The 21,422-nt window shown below is 39.8% G+C and overlaps 1 protein-coding gene across 1 annotated transcript in view; it reads right to left on the bottom strand.

Annotated features, from left to right (window-relative positions):
- fzr (fizzy-related) overlaps window positions 1-21,422 on the bottom strand; it is a 378,342-nt gene that overhangs the window by 107,557 nt on the left and 249,363 nt on the right. The window contains exon 8 of the mRNA XM_067139092.2: window positions 14,951-15,083. Within this exon, the coding sequence (XP_066995193.1) occupies window positions 14,951-15,083 (133 nt within the window). The remainder of the gene's footprint in view (window positions 1-14,950; window positions 15,084-21,422) is intronic.

Genomic DNA, 21,422 nt, shown 5'->3' with positions numbered 1-21,422 from the left:
ACAGGTCAATGAAAGTAAGAAAATTGCTCTAGCTTATACCAGAAGACATAGTGCACTGTGAACACTAGATCCTGCCAAATGAAATTATTTCTTTATTAAAGCTGAAAGAATATCACAGAAAGCGATCTAAATTTTTGGAGCATCATTTTTCATTTTAAGAAATACAAGGACATCAGAAGAGAATCTAAATCTCTGATCCAATATGCATATAGAGCATATATTGCCGAATCTGAGGAAAAGATCACAACTAGTCCTGGAGATTTTTGGAATTTCATTAAAAGCAGAAGGAAGACCAATATGCTTCCAGATTCAATGACATTTAATGGAACATCACTAAATAATAGTAAGTAGATTGCAGACAACTTTGCTGAGTTTTTAAAAGTGTTTATTCAGACCAAGCATCTTCTTATGTTATTACTACGACATGTAAATTGCAAGTATCTCACATCTTGCCAATATATAGTATCAGCGAGTGTGAGTATAGAGAGGAAATTAAAAATCTTTAGTTCTGCGGGCCGGATGACCAACAAAATGTTGACCGAGATGAAATTACTGTGTGTTCACGATCTAACCATACCTCTGGTGGTCCCATATAATAACCACATAGTAAAGTACACTTTCGGAGGACCACTTAAATGTTATTAAGAAAATAACGTTTTGTAAAAATAAAGAGCACACAAGTCACTGATTTATTCTGTTGTACGTGAACTAAAACATTTTTTTTTTTTGCTAGGGGCTTTACGTCGCACCGACACAGATAGATCTTATGGCGACGATGGGATAGGAAAGGCCTAGGAGTTGGAAGGAAGCGGCCGTGGCCTTAATTGAACTAAAACACACCATTACTGTATGTACTGCCTGTACATATACATTCACACACGAGATTAGCACAAAAAACATTAGACCGAGCTCGATAGCTGCAGTCGTTTAAGTGCGGCCAGTATCCAGTATTCGGAAGATACGAAGGGTGTTCAAAAAAAGACCGAATTGTAAACTGCGCGCAAACCGCAACATTGAGCGAGTTGTGACTGTGGCGGCGCCTAGCGGCAACTTCTGACAACAGACCGCTGCTTTCCACATTCCATTGCCTGCATTATCAGTTGAGTTAGAGCCTCTGAAGTGATTGCGTGTGTCACATGTTCATCGAATTCTATAATGAAACAGCTTGAGGAACAACGCGTGTGCGTGAAGTTCTGCTTCAAAGTTGGGAAAACGTTTGTGGAAACATTTGAAATGTTACGATGTTACGAAGTTACGATGTTGAAACCAAAAGGCAATCATCACAGTGGGTGGGGAAAGGTTCTCCTCGACCGAAAAAAGCACGAATGAGTCGTTCAAACATCAAGGTGATGCTGATTGTGTTTCTTGATTGGAAAGGCATTGTCCATCACGAGTTTGTACCCCGAGGCCAGACAGTGAACAAAGAACTGTACCAGAATGTTTTAACGCATTTGAGAGATGCTGTGCGCAGGAAGAGGCCTGAACTGTGGGAAAACAAATCCTGGATGTTGCACCATGACAATGCGCCAGCACATGCCTCTCTCTCGGTCCGCAGTTATCTGGCAAAACACCAAATTCCTGTTGTGCCCCATCCGCCCTATTCTCCCGACTTGGCTCCAGCAGACTTCTTCTTATTCCCCAAATTGAAAACCACCTTGAAAGGACATCGTTTCCAAGACATTGAAGAGATCAAGGAGAATACGACGAGGCAACTTCGCGCCATCAAAGAAAGTGCATTCCAGGAAGCATTCCAAAAGTGGAAGAAACGTTGGCAACACGCTGTTGATAGTGCAGGGGACTATTTTGAAGGGGACAGTCTGTGTAATGATGTAAGCTACATAATAAAGTTTTTCTAGCCACAGTTCGGTCTTTTTTTGAACACACCTCGTAGTAGGTTCGAACCCCACTGTCGGCAGCCCTGAAAATGGTTTTCCGTGGTTTCCCATTTTCACACCAGGCAAATGCTGGGGCTGTACCTTAATTAAGGCCACGGCCGCTTCCTTCCCACTCCTAGCCCTTTCCTGTCCCATCGTCGCCATAAGACCTATCTGTGTCGGTGCGACGTAAAAACAACTAGCAAAAAAAAAAAAAAACCATTAGAAATATTACTTACACTTGAAAAGACGTAACTAAAATTGTGCCAATGGTTTGGCTGAACTTAAAAATGTTAGCACTGTTGTGCATTACATAATTTCATGAGACTTGTCTCCACATGTTACTCACGGCATGTCTCTCGCGCTTTTCTTCGCATCTTCCGCCAGTCCCTGGTGCCAGAAAAACCGTCCCACCTGCGAGGTGCTGCACTCTATACATTACTTCATCAACAAATACGTTACATAAATGAAATACTACAATATTTTCAAGTAAAAAACACAAGTAAATGATACAATTACTTAGTTATAATTGTTAATGCGATATGTGCAGCTCGCTCTGATGAATGATGAACCATTGTCACTGTGAAGATGAAGTACCTTTCCTCTTCGGGCTATCATTCTCCTTAAAGCAGCAATACAGGCTTCGGTGGTTAGATTGTTTACAAGTTCCAAATGAATGGCCTTGGTGGCTAAGCAGACAAAAAGTACAACGTAACATTTCACACTCATGTTACTACATGGAGAACCTTGTTTAATGAAGAAGGGTCCTGCAAAGTCTACACCGCTATATAGGAAAGGACAAGTGGGTTTAACACTTTCAGCAGGTAGGTGGCCCATTAATTGCGATGAGCTATCGGCCTTGAACCTGTAACATGTCACGCATTTGCGAATGACACCTCTGACAGTTGTCCTGGCGTGAGGAATCCAATACTTCATTCTTAAGTGCTGCAACTAGTAGCTGTGTACTAGCATGTAGTAATCTTAAGTGTTCATCACAAATAATTAATTTCGTGACATGGTGATGCGCTGGTAATGTAAACTGATGTTTCTGGTCATATGCTGCGTCTGCATTACGTAATCGCCCGCCCACTCTGAGACACTCGTCTTTATCGAGAAATGGAGTGAGAGATTTTAATTGACTTCTCTTGTCAGCTTCTTTTTTTCAGTTGGATATATTGAATTTCTTTTTGAAATTCCCGGTGTTGAATATATCGTACAGAGCAAAGTAGTGCATTGTTGCATTCTTCCGTGCTTCTATTTCCTGTAATCTTTGCCTGAGAGTGCTGTAAACTGTAGATGAATCTTTTACAGTACACAAAGACATGTTTCATTCTTGATAACGAGGAAAACCTTGCAGTGATGTCTTCATTATCGCAGCTGTTGATTGCACATGTAGTGGGTTTGGCTTCAAGTGCTTCTGAGGTATATTCTACAGTAGTGATTGGCCATAATTCTTCAGGCTGGCACTACCAGGACAGTCCATGCCACCAGAGGTCATGTAATTTTAATGCTTGAGGCTCGCTTCCTCATGACAATATGTCAGCTGGATTCTGTTGTGTAGATACGTGATGCCATGTGCAGTTTTCAGCTGTGTCCAGGATTTCAGAGACCCGGTTGGCGACAAATGTTTTCCAAGTTGTCGACGGTGACGAAATCCATTGTAAGACAATTGTTGAGTCTGTCAAGGCATGAATAGAACTAATATCCAGGTTGTGACTCGTGAACGTTCGATTAAGTAACCTTGCTAACAGGAGAGCGCCGCACAATTCTAAGAGTGGAACTGATAATTGTTTAGGTGGAGCGACTCTTGATTTAAAACATATCAAATTGCATGAAATAAGCCCTTGTTCGTCTGTGGTACGATTTACTGCACACTTTTAGTCTTACTTAAAATGTACCTGTCAATTTTTATATCGTTAAGTTCTGGTAATTGCGAGTAAATTGCATTCTAAGTGTTAAGAAGCTGACTTGGCAGGTCTTGGTCCCATTTTAATGGAAAAGTCTGGAATTGTTGCAGAAAGACCTTGCATGAGAAAATAACTGGACCCAATAAGCCCAGAGGGTCAAAAATTGCAGCAATAGTTGAGAGTACACTTCTCCTGGTTGCATGGAAAACCCTTTTAACAGTTATCTCAAATTGAAATTGGTCCGTAGAAGGGTGCCAGAGTATTCCCAATGTTCTTGCTGTGTCTGCATTGTCGAGTTGAAGTGGTGATTTGGTTTCTCTATTTTCTTCTGGTATTTTTGACATGACCTTACTGCTGTTAGAACACCATTTCTAAAGTTCAAATCCTCCTCTTAACAGTAATGTCTCTAATTCTTGCTGTAAGCGAATGGCTTCTGATTTAGTATTGGCTCCGGTTAGGAGGTCATCAACATAAAAATCCTTTCTAAGGACAGCTGCTGCTTGTGGAAATTCCTCTGAGTCTTCATCGGCTAATTGTTTCAAACATCTCACAGCGAGAAAGGGAGCACTTGCCGTTTCGTAAGTAACTGTCGTGAGTTCATACCACTGGAGTAGTTCGGTGCTAGCGTTTCTCCATAGTATTCATTGTAGCGTCATGTCCTCATTGTCAACTTGAATTTGTCGATACATTTTTATAATATCTGCGACAAGAGCAATCTTGGTGATCTGAAACATAGTACAATAGAATGCAGGTCGTCTTGTATGGTAAGACCTACGAGTAACTTATCATTCAAAGATACATCACTGTCGGTTTTAGCAGACGCATCAAAGACAATGCAAGTTTTAATGCTGGTACTAGTCGGTTTGAATACGGCATGATGTGGCATGAAGTATCCTCCATCTTCGGTGCATGTGGGTACTGGTTTCATGTGGCCAAGTTTCAGATCCTCATTCATGAATGCTGAATATTCTTCTCTTAATTTGGGATCACATTTAAGTTTCTTCTCAATGGTGTAGAATCTCACTACTGCCTGTGGGTATGAATTCCCTAACTGCGATGAAGTCTGTTTAAGTGGTAGTCGAACTTGGATAAGATGGATGCTGATCTCCGAGCTCTTTTGCTCATTGTGATGGGCCTTCGAATGTGAGATAATGGTCAAACATTGTGTATCGTTGATGTTCCAACTGTGATGATTTTGACACTTCAGGTTGTAGTGTTTTATTAAAATGATTACTGACAGCCTTATCTTCTTCTGAAGCTGAAGTATCAGGAACCAGAGACATATCAGCATGTCCATTACGTTCATCAGGTGCTTCTGAGATAAAAGATCAGTCTAGTTCTTCAGAATCTCTCTACGCTGGACCTAGCAGTGTATGATATGAGGTTCTGCAGTGTTTTCACAACTAACCAGTCGAAGAATTGCAGCATTATATTCCGAAACTCAATCAAAGCTTTTCTGGACTTGCGACTATCTGCAGTCCTGTCTATCCATCTTCTGCTGACAATTTCTATGATGAATATAATTACCATAAGGGTCTGTCTGTCTGTCTGTCAGGTCATCAGCCCAGAGGCTGGTTGGATCCTCAAATAGCACCACCAAAGGCTATGCAGTTAGTGGGAAACAGCAAAAACCAATGGCAGACCCCAAATGAGGCGTACTAGGCAAGATGAGGAGTGTGGTAGTTTACGGGTATTTACGTGTATACCTGGCCTGGGGGTAAGATGATGAATTAGTCCATTTGCCCCCATCATGTTGCCCCTGGCTACTTAGGAAGCGGTTTGTCCTTATAAACGAGTAAAGTCTTACAACGAAGATTCAGTTAACACTGATGTAGGTTGGAAATTTCACGATAATCCAGCTAATTCATGTTATAAGTACACTGGTAGTATAAACTACCCACACATACCCCTGAAATTTTAGTGCAACCGCACCAGATAGATGATCTACCACTGCTAATTTCGGACTGAAAGGAATTTCCCTGTATGTATAAGTTATACCTGTGAGAGATCGCACCCAAGGTCACACTTCAGGCAATGTAGTGAACAGAATACTACAAAGGTTACTGTTGATTCGTCACCTTGCTCAAGTTTGCCCTATGGTCCTAGAAGGTGCATGTAAAAGACTCTTGCAACGCATTTGGTGTATACCCAACGAAACTCCTTTAAAAACTCAGCCACAGACCTTCAAGAGATATTCGGTTTACTCTATCATCTAGTAGGCAGATGGCATCAAATTGAAATGCCTGCACACAGAAGCTGAGGCAATACGATTGTTAATTAGTATAAGAGAAGTCCTTCTTTGCCACTACAGAGTGAGTGAGTGAATTATTAAATACATACTGGGGCTGCACCTTAATTAAGGCCACAGCTGCTTCCTTCCCAATCACAGCTCTTTTCCATCCTTCCGTCACAGAAAACCTTTGATGTGTTAGTAAGATGTTAAACAAGTAAAAAACAAAAACATAAATGTGTACAAAACACCCTCAGGGCATTATTCTACAATGACATATGCTACTTTCCATATTAATACTATTCTCTGAAGGCCATTCCTTTTTTAATTCTATCACAGCATCCTTCAATGCAACCTATTCCCTTTAAATATTGAGTATGTGCATTTGTCTACCATCTGGAAATTTTCACTAATCATATCCACCTACCTCCGTGTTAATTTCCTCACCTTAAAGCTTTATCACCCCTCAGCTGCTCAGATAGACTTCACTTTTTGGTCTAAGGTCTAGTAATACTTAGTTCACAGCAGATTATATAGTTGTCAGTGTCATCAATATACAAGGTGCATTCAAGTTCTAAGGCCTCCGATTTTTTTTCTCCAGACTGGAAAGAAATAGAAACATGTGCATTGTTTTAAAATGAGCCCGCGTTCGTTGTCAAAACGTCACAGAGATGGCAGCACTATACGACAGATGGAATTTTAGCACCAGCCGCGAGAATGAGAACTGTTTTAGATACTTAAAATGGCGACGTTTTCCTTACTTGAACAGCGTGCAATCACTCGTTTTTTGAATTTGCGTGGTGTGACACCAATTGAAATTCATCGACAGTTGAAGGAGACATGTGGTGATGGAGTTATGGATGTGTCGAAGGTGCGTTCGTGGGTGCGACAGTTTAATGAAGGCAGAACATCGTGTGACAACAAGCCGAAACAACCTCGGGCTCGCACAAGTCGGTCTGACGACATGATCGAGAAAGTGGAGAGAACCGTTTTGGGAGATCGCCGAATGACTGTTGAACAGATCGCCTCCAGTGTTGGCATTTCTGTGGGTTCTGTGCACACAATCCTGCATGACGACCTGAAAATGCGAAAAGTGTCATCCAGGTGGGTGCCACGAATGCTGACGGACGACCACAAGGCTGCCCGTGTGGCATGTTGCCAAGCAATGTTGACGCGCAACGACAGCATGAATGGGACTTTCTTTTCGTCGATTGTGACAATGGATGAGACGTGGATGCCATTTTTCAATCCAGAAACAAAGCGCCAGTCAGCTCAATGGAAGCACACAGATTCACCGCCACCAAAAAAATTTCGGGTAACCGCCAGTGCTGAAAAAATGATGGTGTCCATGTTCTGGGACAGCGAGGGCGTAATCCTTACCCATTGCCTTCCAAAGGGCACTACGGTAACAGGTGCATCGTACGAAAATGTTTTGAAGAACAAGTTCCTTCCTGCACTGCAACAAAAACGTCCGGGAAAGGCTGCGCGCGTGCTGTTTCACCAAGACAACGCACCCGCACATCGAGCTAACGTTACGCAAACGTTTCTTCGTGAAAACAACTTTGAAGTGATTCCTCATGCTCCCTACTCACCTGACCTGGCTCCTAGTGACTTTTGGCTTTTTCCAACAATGAAAGACACTCTCCGTGGCTGCACATTCACCAGCCGTGTTGCTATTGCCTCAGCGATTTTCCAGTGGTCAAAACAGACTCCTAAAGAAGCCTTCGCCGCTGCCATGGAAACATGGCGTCGACGTTGTGAAAAATGTGTACGTCTGCAGGGCGATTACGTCGAGAAGTAACGCCAGTTTCATCGTTTTCGGGCGAGTAGTTAGTTTGAAAAAAAATCGGAGGCCTTAGAACTTGAATGCACCTCGTATAATCAGAAATTACATATTTCTTACAGATTTCCTTAAATCAATATTGTTTATAAAATAGTCTATTATGGATCTATTATCCCTATATCCTTGAGAATATGTAATGGAGACTACCCTTATATTCTATTTCTTTTTCTGGATTCTTGCCTTGAAATCATCCACTATAGCAGTCACCACTAGGAGAGAGAGAGAGAGAGAGAGAGAGAGAGAGAGGGGGGGGGGGGGACAGTGTCTGTCTTACTCCTCCCCCTGACTGGAATGTTGCCAGCCTTCCATCCCTGGTGCACATGACAACCAGAGGCGCATTTCTATTTCTAATCAGTATTCCGAAGAAACACTTAAATTTGATATGATTATGGTAATGATGCTACAACAACAACAAACTAATGACAATATTAGTAAATAATAAGTTATTGTTTTTACGTCCCACTAACTACTTTTGATGGTTTTTGAAGATGCCGAGGTGCCAGTATTTTATCCTATAGGAGTTCTTTTACATGCCAGTAAATCTACAGACACAAAACTGACATATCTGAGCTACTCAGCCCGGGGACAATATTAGATGATGGTCCCAAATTTGGGAAAAGAACTGTATCCAACGGAGGAAGACAAAAAAGCAAGTGGGAATTTTCTCAGCAGATTCTTGAGTTACTGGCCAATAACTTTCCTTATCCACTGATGTGTACTTCCGGGAATGTAAAGCTCTTACATCATTTAGGACAAGCTTTACGAAAATAGTCCACGCTATATCAGGGATTAAATACCGAGCATGGACAAATGGGGAAGAAAAATTTTGTGCTGAGTTTATGACCCCCCCCCCCTGAAAGAAAAACCCCCAGCTAATTCAGAAACAATTATTACAAATTTAGACAATAAAAACAACAGTGCATATTATCTGGAGACATTTTCATGTCCAGTGGCATGTACACTAGTGTCCAAAAGTTAAGCATAATCACTAAACGAGGCCATACCACCTGATAGGAATGTCACACGGATTGCTGAACAAAAGGAAGCTGAATCACACACCATATGGCACACAACTTGTCCAAAAAAACAGTGTCAGAAAGGTTGAGATAGCTAAGGAACACCTTTGACAACAACTAACAAAAGTTGGCAATGTCTTCCACAACAAAATATGCTGTTAATAGGGTGTATGGTTACCCCTATTGGCCACACATGCTTCGCAGCGACGTGGCATGCTCTCTATCAGATGGTCCAAGAGTTCTTGTGGCAGTTGATCCTATTCCTCCGAAAGGGCAATGCGAAGGTCTTGGAGGGTCGTTGGTGGAGGCTGACGGGATGCAATTTGCCTTCCCAATGCATCCCAGGCATATTCTATAGGATTCAGATCCCCAGACCTCGCTGGCCAGTCCTTGCGATGAATGTCTTCCCCAGCCAGAAATTCATCCACCAAAGCAGCACGGTGCAGTCGGGCATTATCGTCCATTAAGGGGAAGTCTGGACCAACCACAGCTCTGAAGAGTCGAACATGTGGTCTCAGTACCTCATCCCTGTATCACCGAGCGTTAACAGCGTTCCTCGGACCACCCATGAAGATGTGCAGGTCCGTATGGCCTTTCAACACGATGCCGTCCCACACTATGACGCCACCACCATACTGGACCTGTTCCACGATGTTCCTCTGGTTGTATCGGTTACCCGGTTCTTTCCATATTAATATGCGATGGGAATCTTTCTGCAAACTGAAGCGGGATTCATCTGTGAAGAGCACATGCTTCCATTCATTCATGGTCCAGTTTCCATGTTGATGGCTCTACAGTAAACGGGCCCGTCTCTGTACTGGAGTGAGCGGGACACACACCGCTGGACGTCGGGCAAACAGCCCTGCTGTACTGAGCCTCCGGTACACAGTTTGCCGGGAAATGGCAACCCCTGAGACGGCTGCAAGCTCCGCCGACAATTGTCTTGCAGGTGAACTCCGATTTAGTCAGGTGGTTAAGGCCAGATATAGGTCCTGATGTGGGGTGGTTACCCTTGGTCAACCTGGTACTGGCCTACGACTAAAATCATCTCCAAAGCCTGGAAATGACACTTTGTGGCACATTCAAGGATATGGCGACTTTGGTCTGTGTCTGGCCTGCTTCCAGGCGGCCGAGTATTCTACCCTGCAAAACGGGGTCCAAATGGTGTCGTCGTGCCATTATGTTGGGACGTTCATCACGAGGCTACACTCCGCACATTATAACAAGGCAAACACGACTGAGGGAATATGGGGCGCAGGCACTGGGTGTGTTCACCTGGCGGTTACGCCGCTAGTCAAAGCAGGGAACACTCCTACAGAGCGAACACGTAAGGTTGTTAGGTGCATATGTCATGCGATTTGCGGTCTATTTCCTGTTGCCCTGCTTACTCGTAACTTATGCTTAACTTTTGGACACTAGTGTATATATTAACACTTCAATGTTTTTATATTTTGACATCAAATACAAGTAGTGAATTAATATCAGGTTCTCAAGTATGAGTTTTGTGTCACCATATATATATGAAAGATTAAAACATAAGTCAATTCTGAAAAAAAATATATGGGATTGTGTAAAAGTCAGTTGAGATTTGAACAGAAAATGTAGATTTCTAAAGTGTGCACATATAAAATCCGTGCTGTTTGTGTTGGAAGGTAAGTCGTAACGTCCTATGTTGAGTTATGCTGTGGCATTTGACTGGAGTAGAGGCTCCTTCCCTTCGCAGTTGTGTATGGATGTAACAATTATTGCTGTTGTTGATTTGACGTTGTGTGTAGCTTGGGAGCACAACGCTTAAGTCTCAACTGAGTTTACACAATCCCATTTTTTTTTTTTTCAGAACTGACATGTGTTTTTATGTTTCGTATATATATATATATATATATATATATATATATGGTGACACAAAACTCATACTTGAGAACCTGATATTTTAAAGTGTAATTTATACCTATAAAGCAGGTCATTGAATTTTAACAAGTGTTTCATCTCTAGTCAACATTAAGTGTTCATAATAATGCCTATTTAGCAAGACTTGAAGGACAGAGATGTTTAGTTTTTTAAAATTAAGGCAAATCAATATTGGGTAACAAGATTCTATCACAGTGTATAACTGAAGGTTTAGGAAACAAGGAAGTGCAACCCACAAGCCCAACATTCCACGAGACTAACAAATTGTGATCAATGCACAAGCTCTTTCTGTGTTACCACACGTTTTACAAAGCTAGCACCTAATTTCAGAAAAACTCATGCCTATGTACTAACCAAACTTTTATATGTGTTTTTATGTATGTTACTCATGAAAAGACAGTGTATACCAAGTTTCAAATTCGACGATTGCCCCCAGTCATGAAAATAATTTGACATGTTATCGTCGTATGACATTCTTTGTTAGATCTAGTAATGTTTTATGATTGCATGATGTGTTATATGTGATTGTGTGACCAGCTGAAGATGACTTAGAAAGGTCGAAACTGGTCCTGTAGTTTTAATTTAATAAAATAAGTATTGATTAGGTGGAAGTCTTCTTCTCATTGTATTTGTGTACAATATCAATACGGAAATGAAACTTATAGATTACAGAACAGTGGTTGATGGGTATTAATACCAATATAAATGGTCCGTTATTGGACATTATAAATTTTCCAGCTAACTCATTCTTGGTTGCCAGAGTTTCGCCCTCGTGTGCTAGGGTGGGCTCATCAGTTGGTACCTAGCACATCTACCAATACGCTGGCTAGTGCATACCGTGGAGGCCACTGCGTAGGCTAACTAGAGCCACCGGCAGTGCCAATGCACTAAGAGACTTTGTCTCATTATCAAAAATTGATGCCTGCTTGGCCATCAGATGATATAGATGTTGATTCCCATAGGGAATCTGAAATATTTGTCCTGAATGAGTAAATTCATAATACCAATATAAATGGTCCGTTATTGGACATTATAAATTTTCCAGCTAGCTCATTCTTGGTTGCCAGCGTTTCGCCCTCTTGTGCTAGGGTGGGCTCATCAGTTGGTACCTAGCACACCTACCAATACGCTGGCTAGTGCATACCGTGGAGGCCACTGATGGGTATTACTAATTGACTCCGACATCGCCTTCGAATGTCGACGAGACAATTTGCGAAAGAACGATACCGATGGTCACATTTTATGGCACACGCCTCAGTTTTCTTATTCAAACAGCGTCACCTAACTTAACGTAACTCTGTATGTACTATCAAAACATATAACAAGCGCCAGTAGAAAAGTGATATCCTCCTCACTATAAATTTAGATGAGAATAGCTTTACCAAAATTTAACCAGACCCAAGAAAATGTAGTCTAACCTCAGAAATCAGCGATGCGATCTCCGTTATCTTGGGGTGTATCAAATTCTTACTTAATTTCAGTGTAGAGTATTAAAATTAAGCGATCATTTACTTAGTCTTTATTTCTAACGAGTTAACAACTGCTATCGACCACGTTATTTATGGATCTGTTACGAGAACATGTTCTCCTCTTTCGTTTCTAATTTTTTTTACGGAACAGCAGTTGACGGGCATTACTAATCAACTCCGACATCACCTTCTAATGTCAACGAGAGAGCTTGCAAGTGCACATGGTGAGAAAACAATACCATACCGAAATGGTGATCGCATTTTGTGACAAACATTTCGGTTGTCTTATTGAAACAACGTCACCTAACTTAACCATACTATATGTATCATGAAAACATATTTCAAGCGCCAGTAGAGAAATGATAAACTTCTTGCTATAAATTTACATGAAAATCCAAATTCCAAAATTTAACCCAACGCAAGAAAATATAAAACTAACCTCTGAAATCAATGATGCACTCTGCCATATCTTGAGGTGTATCCCATTCTTACTTAATTGTAGTATTTAGCATTAAAACTGAAGTGAACGTTTACTTCAGCTTTTAGTTTTAAGAGTTAACAACTGCTATCAGACAAGTTATTTACCCATTTATTATGAAAACATGTTCTCCTCTTTCATTTCCATTTTTCTTTATGGAACAGCAATCAACGAGTATTACTAATCAATTCCGACATCACCTTCGAATTACACGTGATCAATCTCATGTGACCGTATTGAAGTTAGTATAATCAAGCTTCCAATATCGACGAGAGAGCTTGTTAGTAGACATAGCGAGGAAATGATACTGAAGATGATCAATCGTATGCAATATAATCGCTAGGTGCATAAATGTCGGTAATGGAAAAAATCGCGCACGCTTAATCCCTTGCAATAACGGATGCGTCCGTGATAGCACTCTCGCTGTAACCGAAGGATGATATACAGTTTAATGTAGGAATTTCGAAGGGACAGGCAAAAATTGTCGTTATAACGGGGTTGTACTGTATAGTTGTATCTACTAAAAGTATGAAGTCTCTCTGATAACCTATAAGGCCATCATTTATAAGTTACATTGGGACTGAGATGGAAAAACCTATGGCCTGTATGTTGGTTACCATTACAGCATTATCATGGAATTAATGTGAAAAAGCATGGAAAATTCTGGCCTGACATCAGGAACAGAGTTCATTCATCATGGGGTCAACCAGAAGCTTTCTGACAAGAGAGGCAACAAACCTAATTATTAAAACCAAGCAGTATTTTTGAGAAGTCACACTGACCACATGACACACTTGCATGTGCAGGCTAATGGGCTGCGCAGCAGTCATTTTTGCAATTCCAAGGCCCTTAATGGGCTGTATGGTACACAGGATTTTTATTTTCTTTGCAATTAATTTACCCAAGGCTGAGAACTTACTTTTAAAGTCCCTCAAAATAGTCTTAATCTCTTTAAACTCATGGAAGATCTAGGAACAGAAACCATGTCAACTGAGCAGGAATCTAATCTAATAATCCTAATGCACAGTTACAGAAGCTATGTAAGAACATAACAGTAGTGGTATACAATGGACATTGAATAGTATAAGCAAAACAGTGTTAATAATTACAATCACCATATTATTTATTCATTCACTCGCTGAGGATCAAGCTTGTTGCCTGTCTTGAGTTTCATTAATATGCATACAACGTATTGATAACAAAAATGTCAAGAATATTTTTTAAAATGTTTCAATACCTTTTCACAGTTTGTCTCATGGCAAGGAAGAGAGAGGGCTGTGAACTGATCTTGGAACCCTGAATTTTGAATAATTAATGTTATTGGCTTATGTTCCACTAATTACTTTCTTGGTTCTCAGAGTCTGAATTTTGAGCCAACCAATGAAGGGTCTTACCTATGCACTTGGCTAATTTCATAGACTCTTGATATTTGCTTAGCGATAGAAAGTGAAATGTCCATGAACAATGACTTCGTATTTTTCATCAATGCAATACATGAAACAAAATCCTATGTACCTCATTCTGAAATTTCAACTAGTCTGTCGTATTAACACTTCAAAGCATTTATTGTATTTGAATTTACATGTCTGTGTGCTGAATATCATTTCTGAGTTGAATTCTGTGAAGGATTTTGTTCTCTATTCTAAATCCTGTAGTATATCAATTATACAATTAATTAAAAATGTTTCTGTGTAACTTACCATGTTTTTACAGATAGAATATTTGAAGCTGAATATGGAAAAGCGAATAAAAGGAGAGTGGTAGAGTAAAATTAATTTTTCCTGAATGAATGCATTTGGATAAGGGAAAATGATAAGTAAACCATAACTTTTATCCTTTTTCTAAGTTACCATTTTTAAAACAAAAAACTATTTTTCTAAATCATTTTAAAATCTTACACCTCTTTTACTGGTCAGCATACTTAATTCTCAAATAATGAATATCATGAAAATTGGATGTTCAAAATAATTATTCTAGATACGGTATATAAATAATATATTTTTCCAATTAAATTTGCTATATCCTAATTCTAGATAAGGAAGAAAACAAAAGGAAAAAAGAAAGAAGAGTAAATCATAAACATTAGAATTCATCCTACCTAACGTCTAAATATGTTCAATACGCACTTACGGTCAAATTATCTATTTGAATAAATTTGTGTATATAGTTCATAGCTAAAATATTTCTAAAAATTTCATAAAACATTATTTCATGATGAATGATACCTTTAACAGCAGCCAGATGTTCTGTGTAAGTTTGCACAGGACTAAGTGAATGCAGATTCCATACGTAAAGTCTATTGTCATTTCCTCCAGAAGCGAGGTACTGATTATCCGGGGACCACTTCAATCCACAAACCTGATATACAATAAAGAATACCTCATTAATAAAACCAGCAGCAGCAAACAAAAAAACTTTACAGTCAAGGATAGATATTTTTATATGATATTTTAAATTACAAAAGGACCAACATAACTCAAGAGAAAATGATGACGATGATGCCTTTTGTTTACAGGGGCCTAACATCTAGGTCATCGACCCCTAATGGTACAGAATGAGATGAAATGTAAAGACAATTTAAAAGTCCAAAATCATCTACTGACCAGAATTCAAAATGTGATGAAGAATGAATGGATGGATATGAATTTAAAATAATCAGTGGATCTTACCCGCAACACCCTACATTCCCAGAAACTAGCGTTAAATGATAGTATTACTGACCAAGGGACTGCTTCTAAAGCACAATACTGAGTAAATGATGCTTGTAGTCTAAAGGGGTCCAAAATCCAGGTCATCGGCCCCTCATAATGGTACTTATAGCTAAGAAAGTAGAACCATGGTATCTGTCATGTTGCGGTACTAATCCAAAGTAGCGTGGACTCGCGGTATTCCATACATTATGGTACTACTCACAGGTAATGTAATGCGCACTTGTAACACAGACCTATGGTGTTTCTCACATTGCGGTGCCATTTACAGGCAACACAAACCTATGGTGTTCCTCACATAGGTGTACTAATCACAGGGACTCGTACTATCCCGTGGTGTTCCTCACATAGTGGGTACTAATTTCTTTTTTTCTTTTTTTTCTTTTTTTTTTTCTATTTGTTTTACATTGCACCAACACAGATAGGTCTTATGGTGACAAAGGGAAGGAAAGGCCTAGGAGTGGGAAGGAAGTGGCCGTAGCCTTAATTAAAGTACAGCTCCAGCATTTGCCTGATGTGAAAATGGGAAACCATGGAAAAACATATTCAGGGCTGCCGATAGTGAGGCTCGAACCCACTATCTCCCAGATGCAAGCTCACAGCTGCGCGCCCCTAACTGCACGGCCAACTCGTCCGGTGGGTACTAATCATAGGCAAGGCAGACCAATGATGTCGCTCATATAGTGGTTCTAATCATAGGTACTGTAAAACCCACCCTGATTCACATACAGTTGCTACTAATCACAAACCTACTGTGTACCTAACATAGTAGTATTACGCGCAAGTAAAGGCGACCCATGGTGTTCCCTCCGTCGTGGTACGAATTACAAGTAGTTTCATGGTTTTAATTCAACCATTCCTTGGTCGTCCCTTTTAGTTGCCTATTATGACAGGCAGGGAAGGAATACCATGGGTGTATTCTTCGTCCGCATCCCCCACCCACAGGGGGATGTGTGTTTGGTCTGCGAGAGCTATTTTATTTCGCTCAAGTCCTCCGGCAAGCTGGTTAGGACCCCGCTATCTGCCACCTGGGACGCGCCACGTGGGATATCACCTCTCCCCCTGCTATGCCAGTGTAGTAGGTTCGTGGAACTCAAAAGAAAATAAGTAATTCATAAGAGAAATTGTAGACATGATAATAAGCTTTTAGACTTTCTGCCTTGTCAAGGAAACAAGGTGAAATTCTTTACGTTTCGTAGAGAACTTTGCTCCGCATCTTCAAAAGACATCCTCGTGAACAGTCGAGATTATCAAGCTTACAAACTATCCACTTCATTCCCGTATCGATAATGTAATCCAATCAATAAATGAAAAATTGTTCCACCTAATCGATACTTTCTCTTTTTTATTTAGCCCTGGGCTATTTATAAAGACATTAATAATCACAGAACATGTTACGATTGCTTAGCAATCATCATCAGCTGTTTTACATGTAGCTTAGGTAAAAATAGCATAAAATCAATCTCATCATTTACATTAAAACATTAAAAACAGGTGTTAGTAGAAAGCGTATAGGTGGGAGAGGTGGGGGGGAGAGTGCATTGAGGGCGGTTGTTAGTTGAACATTCAACTTAATATTTAAAACACTTATTGGACTAAAATGTCTTAGGTTCACTATAAGTCCTGAGAGCTTTTCCAATAAAATCACTTGCTGTTAAAAACTTGGAGATTTTTGGTAAAATGCTCCTGTTGAAATGTTTATGAAGTGTTTGTCTTCCTAAAACGGCTTCTGGTTTTCTTGCCCGTCACTTGTCTCTTATTAGGTGGAAAAGTGTGGTCCACTGTTGAATGAATTCTACTATTTGGTGTTCAAGAACTTGTTAAGTTAGATCGTCTGTATTACGACCTGTAACCGGCAGAAAAAGATTGCGTCAATTAGTTGTGGTCGCCTAGAAAGCAAGGAGCTAACCCTCACTTTCGCAGAAACCGAAGCAGCCATACAGACTCTCCCAGCCGAAGTACAGAACGACTTGAGATATGAGGCAAAGAAAAAAAATCCCGTCCCTTATAAACAGTTTTAAGAAAAACATTTACAACACTAGAGTAAACAATGAACTACAACGAAAAATCAGGCAAAGTGACGTATTCGTAACTAAAGCGGATAAGGGAGAAACAACCGTTATTCTAAATAAAACGGATTATATTGAGAAAACCGAAACCTTTTTCAATAATAACAAGTTCAAAGTCATAAGTAAAGATCCTACCCCACGGATTCAAAGAAATTTGAAAGGAATACTTAAACAAAATACTTTCCTTCTTAGTGAGCAGGAATCACAAAAGTTAGTAAATATGAACCCAGGACTCCCTACGGCAAGAGCCATGCCCAAGTTGCATAAAAAAGATATACCTATCAGACCAGTAATCAATTTAAAAAGAGCCCCACATATAAAACATAACAATACATTCACAGGTTCTTAACACAAAACTATGTTTTCTATTCTAACACAACCGTAAAAAATTCTAGTGATTTCTGCAAGAAGTTTAAGGACTTTAAACTTAAATCCTCTCATGTAACATGCTCATTCGATATAAAAGATATGTATACTAATATCCCCATAGAGAAGACGATTAAAATCATAAAAACTAATTTATTAGGACACAAACAGAAAAGCATACCCAAAATAGAAGAGTTTATGGCAATCCTTAAATTCGTACTTAGCCAGAACTACTTTTTATTTAACAACAAGATACATCAACAAGATGGGCTCCCCATGGGTGCTCCAGCCTCAGGCATACTGGCTGATATATATTTGGATCACCTGGAACATTCTTACATCGTAGACCACATCAAAGGGCTTGATTTGTGGGTACGCTATGTGAATGACACATATGCTATAACCGACAAGGATCTCAATGATAGTCTTAGTATTTTGCACACTTTGAACACCTTAGATCCTAATATACAGTTTACTGTTGAAGAAGAAAAAACGGTGCGATAAATTTTTTAGACGTTACTACAACTAAAAAAGACAACCAATTTCACTTTGGAATTTATAGAAAACCTACATTCACTCCAACTACGATTCATAACAAATCTCTACACCCCGACTCACAGAAAAAATCCGCATATTACAGCTTTATTAATAGAGCCTTCGAAATCCTGTTAACCAATAAAGAGAGGAATAAAGAACTAGCTTTTATCTGACAACAGGCCCTCATTAACGGTTTTAGTTTAAAAACTATTAACGAGTTAATTACCAAACGTAAATGCAAACTACAAACAAATTTATTAAAACAGTCAGAGCAAACAAAAAAGTATGTGAGGTTCACCTTCAACAACCCTAATATTTATGCAATTACTAATTTATTTAAGAAACATGACATCAAGGTAGCGTTCTCAACAAACAACACGAGACATAAGTTTTTCAACCATAATATGGTTAATAAGAACAGTGAAGAGTGTTTCCAGGATTCAGGTGTTTATAAATTGATATGCAACCAGTGCAGGGCTACATACATTGGGCAATCAAGAATAGAATAGATTTATTTATCATCAACAGGTTATTTCCCCAATTAAAGATGATTCAATAAAAGATAATATACAGCAAATACACCTTAAGTAAATAACACTAATTTCCTAAAATAAAAACCAAATTCAAACTAAATCTAGAGACCATTTTATATGCATATTTACAAAACCTTAAATAAATTAAATAAATAAATAAAACTCAATCTCCTTAAATAATTGACATTATTAAACTACATCTAGTAACATTTACATATTTACATATCTTACATATAGGGCCTTACATTCGTGAGGTCATTAGGGCATATCTGATTTTAGACGGGGGTGAGTGAAAAAGGTCCACTGATTCACCCACCTCATTCAGTGATGTTAGTGCCCTCACAAGCCATGAGTTAGCCCGAGCCACAGTTCTTACTTTAGGCAGATGAAAAATATACCTTTGCCTAGTATTGCGACGAGGAACATGCAATGGAATCAGCTCCAGTAATGTTGAGCAATCCACTCTGTTCGTCAGACACTTATAAAGAAAGAGGGCATTGGCACATCTGCGGCGTGAGTGCAATGTCCTCATGCTCATAGTTCCACTAAAAGACTCGTAATCGGACGAAGAGAGAGAAATACCCAAACCCTTGTAGCTGATCCATTTGATGAACCTTATTTGGACTCTTTCCAAGTTTTGTATTAAATACCGCTGAGAAGGCAGCCACACCTCGCAACAGTATTCTAACGATGGCCTGATTAGAGTGCAAAACAAAGTTTTTAGAGTTCTAGGAGAAACAAATTCGGCACAATTTCTTTTCAGAAAGCCAAGTAGTTTAAACCCTTTCCTAGAAATCTTGTCTAAATGTTTCTCGAAGGAAAGACCGTAGCAGTTTGAAACTGTCACACCAAGACCATTTATTTCATTCACACGAGCTATTTGGTTATTGCATAAATGGTAAGGGTAATTTACTGGTTCCAACTTGCGTGAAAATGTAATTGCGTTGCATTTTGAAACATTCAAACCAAGCAGCCACTTTTCACACCAGTTACTTAGTAGGTTTAAGTCAGACTGTAACAACTTACAGTCCAACTCACTATTGATTACCTTAAAGATCTTTAGATCGTCAGCATAGAGAAGGCAATTACTGTGTTGTATAACTGATGTTATATCATTTATGAATATGACAAAGAAAAGAGGGCCAAGTAAAGAGCCTTGGGGGACACCTGAAGTAGGGTGGTACGGCTTTGAGATAATACCATCAGCTTTTACTACGCAAACTCTATTAGTGAGATAGCTTCTAATCCACTCCAAAGCAATTCCTCCTATCCCATATGCTGACAATTTGGTGAGTAGAGCATCATGTTGAACTGAATCAAAGGCTTTGGAGAAGTCCGTATAAACAACATCCACTTGTTGCCTCCTATCCAGAGATTCAGAAATGAAATTGATATACATCACCATATTGGACACAGTAGAGCGTTTCTGTACAAAACCGTGCTGCGCTATATTAATATACTGTGAAACTGAACTGTACAATCTCTTATACACTATCTTCTCTGCCACCTTTGAAATTAGGGACAATAACTCAACAGGCCTATAGTTATCAAACACCATTTTGTCTCCTTTCTTGAACACTGCTATGACATAACCTTTCTTCCACTCACACGGAAAATACCCTGACGAGAATGACATATTTATTATGATGCTAAGTGGCCTACCTAGCTCAGACGCACATTCTTTCAATACTACTGCGGGTACGTCATCTGGACCACATAATTTGGAGGTATCCAAAGAAGCAAGAATTGAAGATACCTCTGCTGGAGAGGTCACTATTGAAGTTAGGCCTATATCACACACGGACGAAGTGGATAGATTACACTGTGCGGCAGGTGAGTGATACTTTTCAAAGGTATCTGCAAAACTGTCCAAGATGCTCCTCTTGTCCTGTAATTCTTCCCCGTCCTGAAGCATAGTAGATGGCAGGCGAGATGACCTCCGTTTGTTGTTTACAAAATTCCAGAAACACTTCGGGTTGGCAGCTAATTTCGATTCCATCAAAGTTATATAGTTTCTGTATTTTATGAGCTGAAGACGCTTAAATTCACCGCGTATGGTCGAAAATTGCACATAATCACTATTATGGCCCGTTTTTTTAAACTTCCTTCTTGCCCTCTCCTTTTCTTTTAATTTATCTATTACCTCAGAGTCGTACCAGCATGGGTACTTCCGCGTGCTAACTATCCGGGATGGTACAGTGTCTTTTATTACAGTGCGAAGGAAGTCGTAGAAAAGGGTTAACGCCTCGTCAATGGAGGGGGAGTCCTCGATTAAATTCCAGGGACACAACGAAAGGAGATTTCTCATTTGAGGAAAATCGGCCTAGTCCATGCGAACATTAACTTCCTCTGCGGTACGGGGCGCATAACTCGCGGTAAAGATAGAGTGAATTCTACAGCTCGATGGTCAGAAGTAATTACCTTTTCTGTCTCAAAGCAGTCCAAGTGTCCACAGTATTGATCCGATATTAGAACAAGGTCCAG

Source organism: Anabrus simplex, chromosome 2 (assembly GCF_040414725.1).
Source record: "Anabrus simplex isolate iqAnaSimp1 chromosome 2, ASM4041472v1, whole genome shotgun sequence".
NCBI classification, from domain to species: Eukaryota; Metazoa; Arthropoda; class Insecta; order Orthoptera; family Tettigoniidae; genus Anabrus; species Anabrus simplex.
Note: the sequence above shows the minus strand (reverse complement) of the source record. Positions and strands in the feature narration are given on the sequence as shown.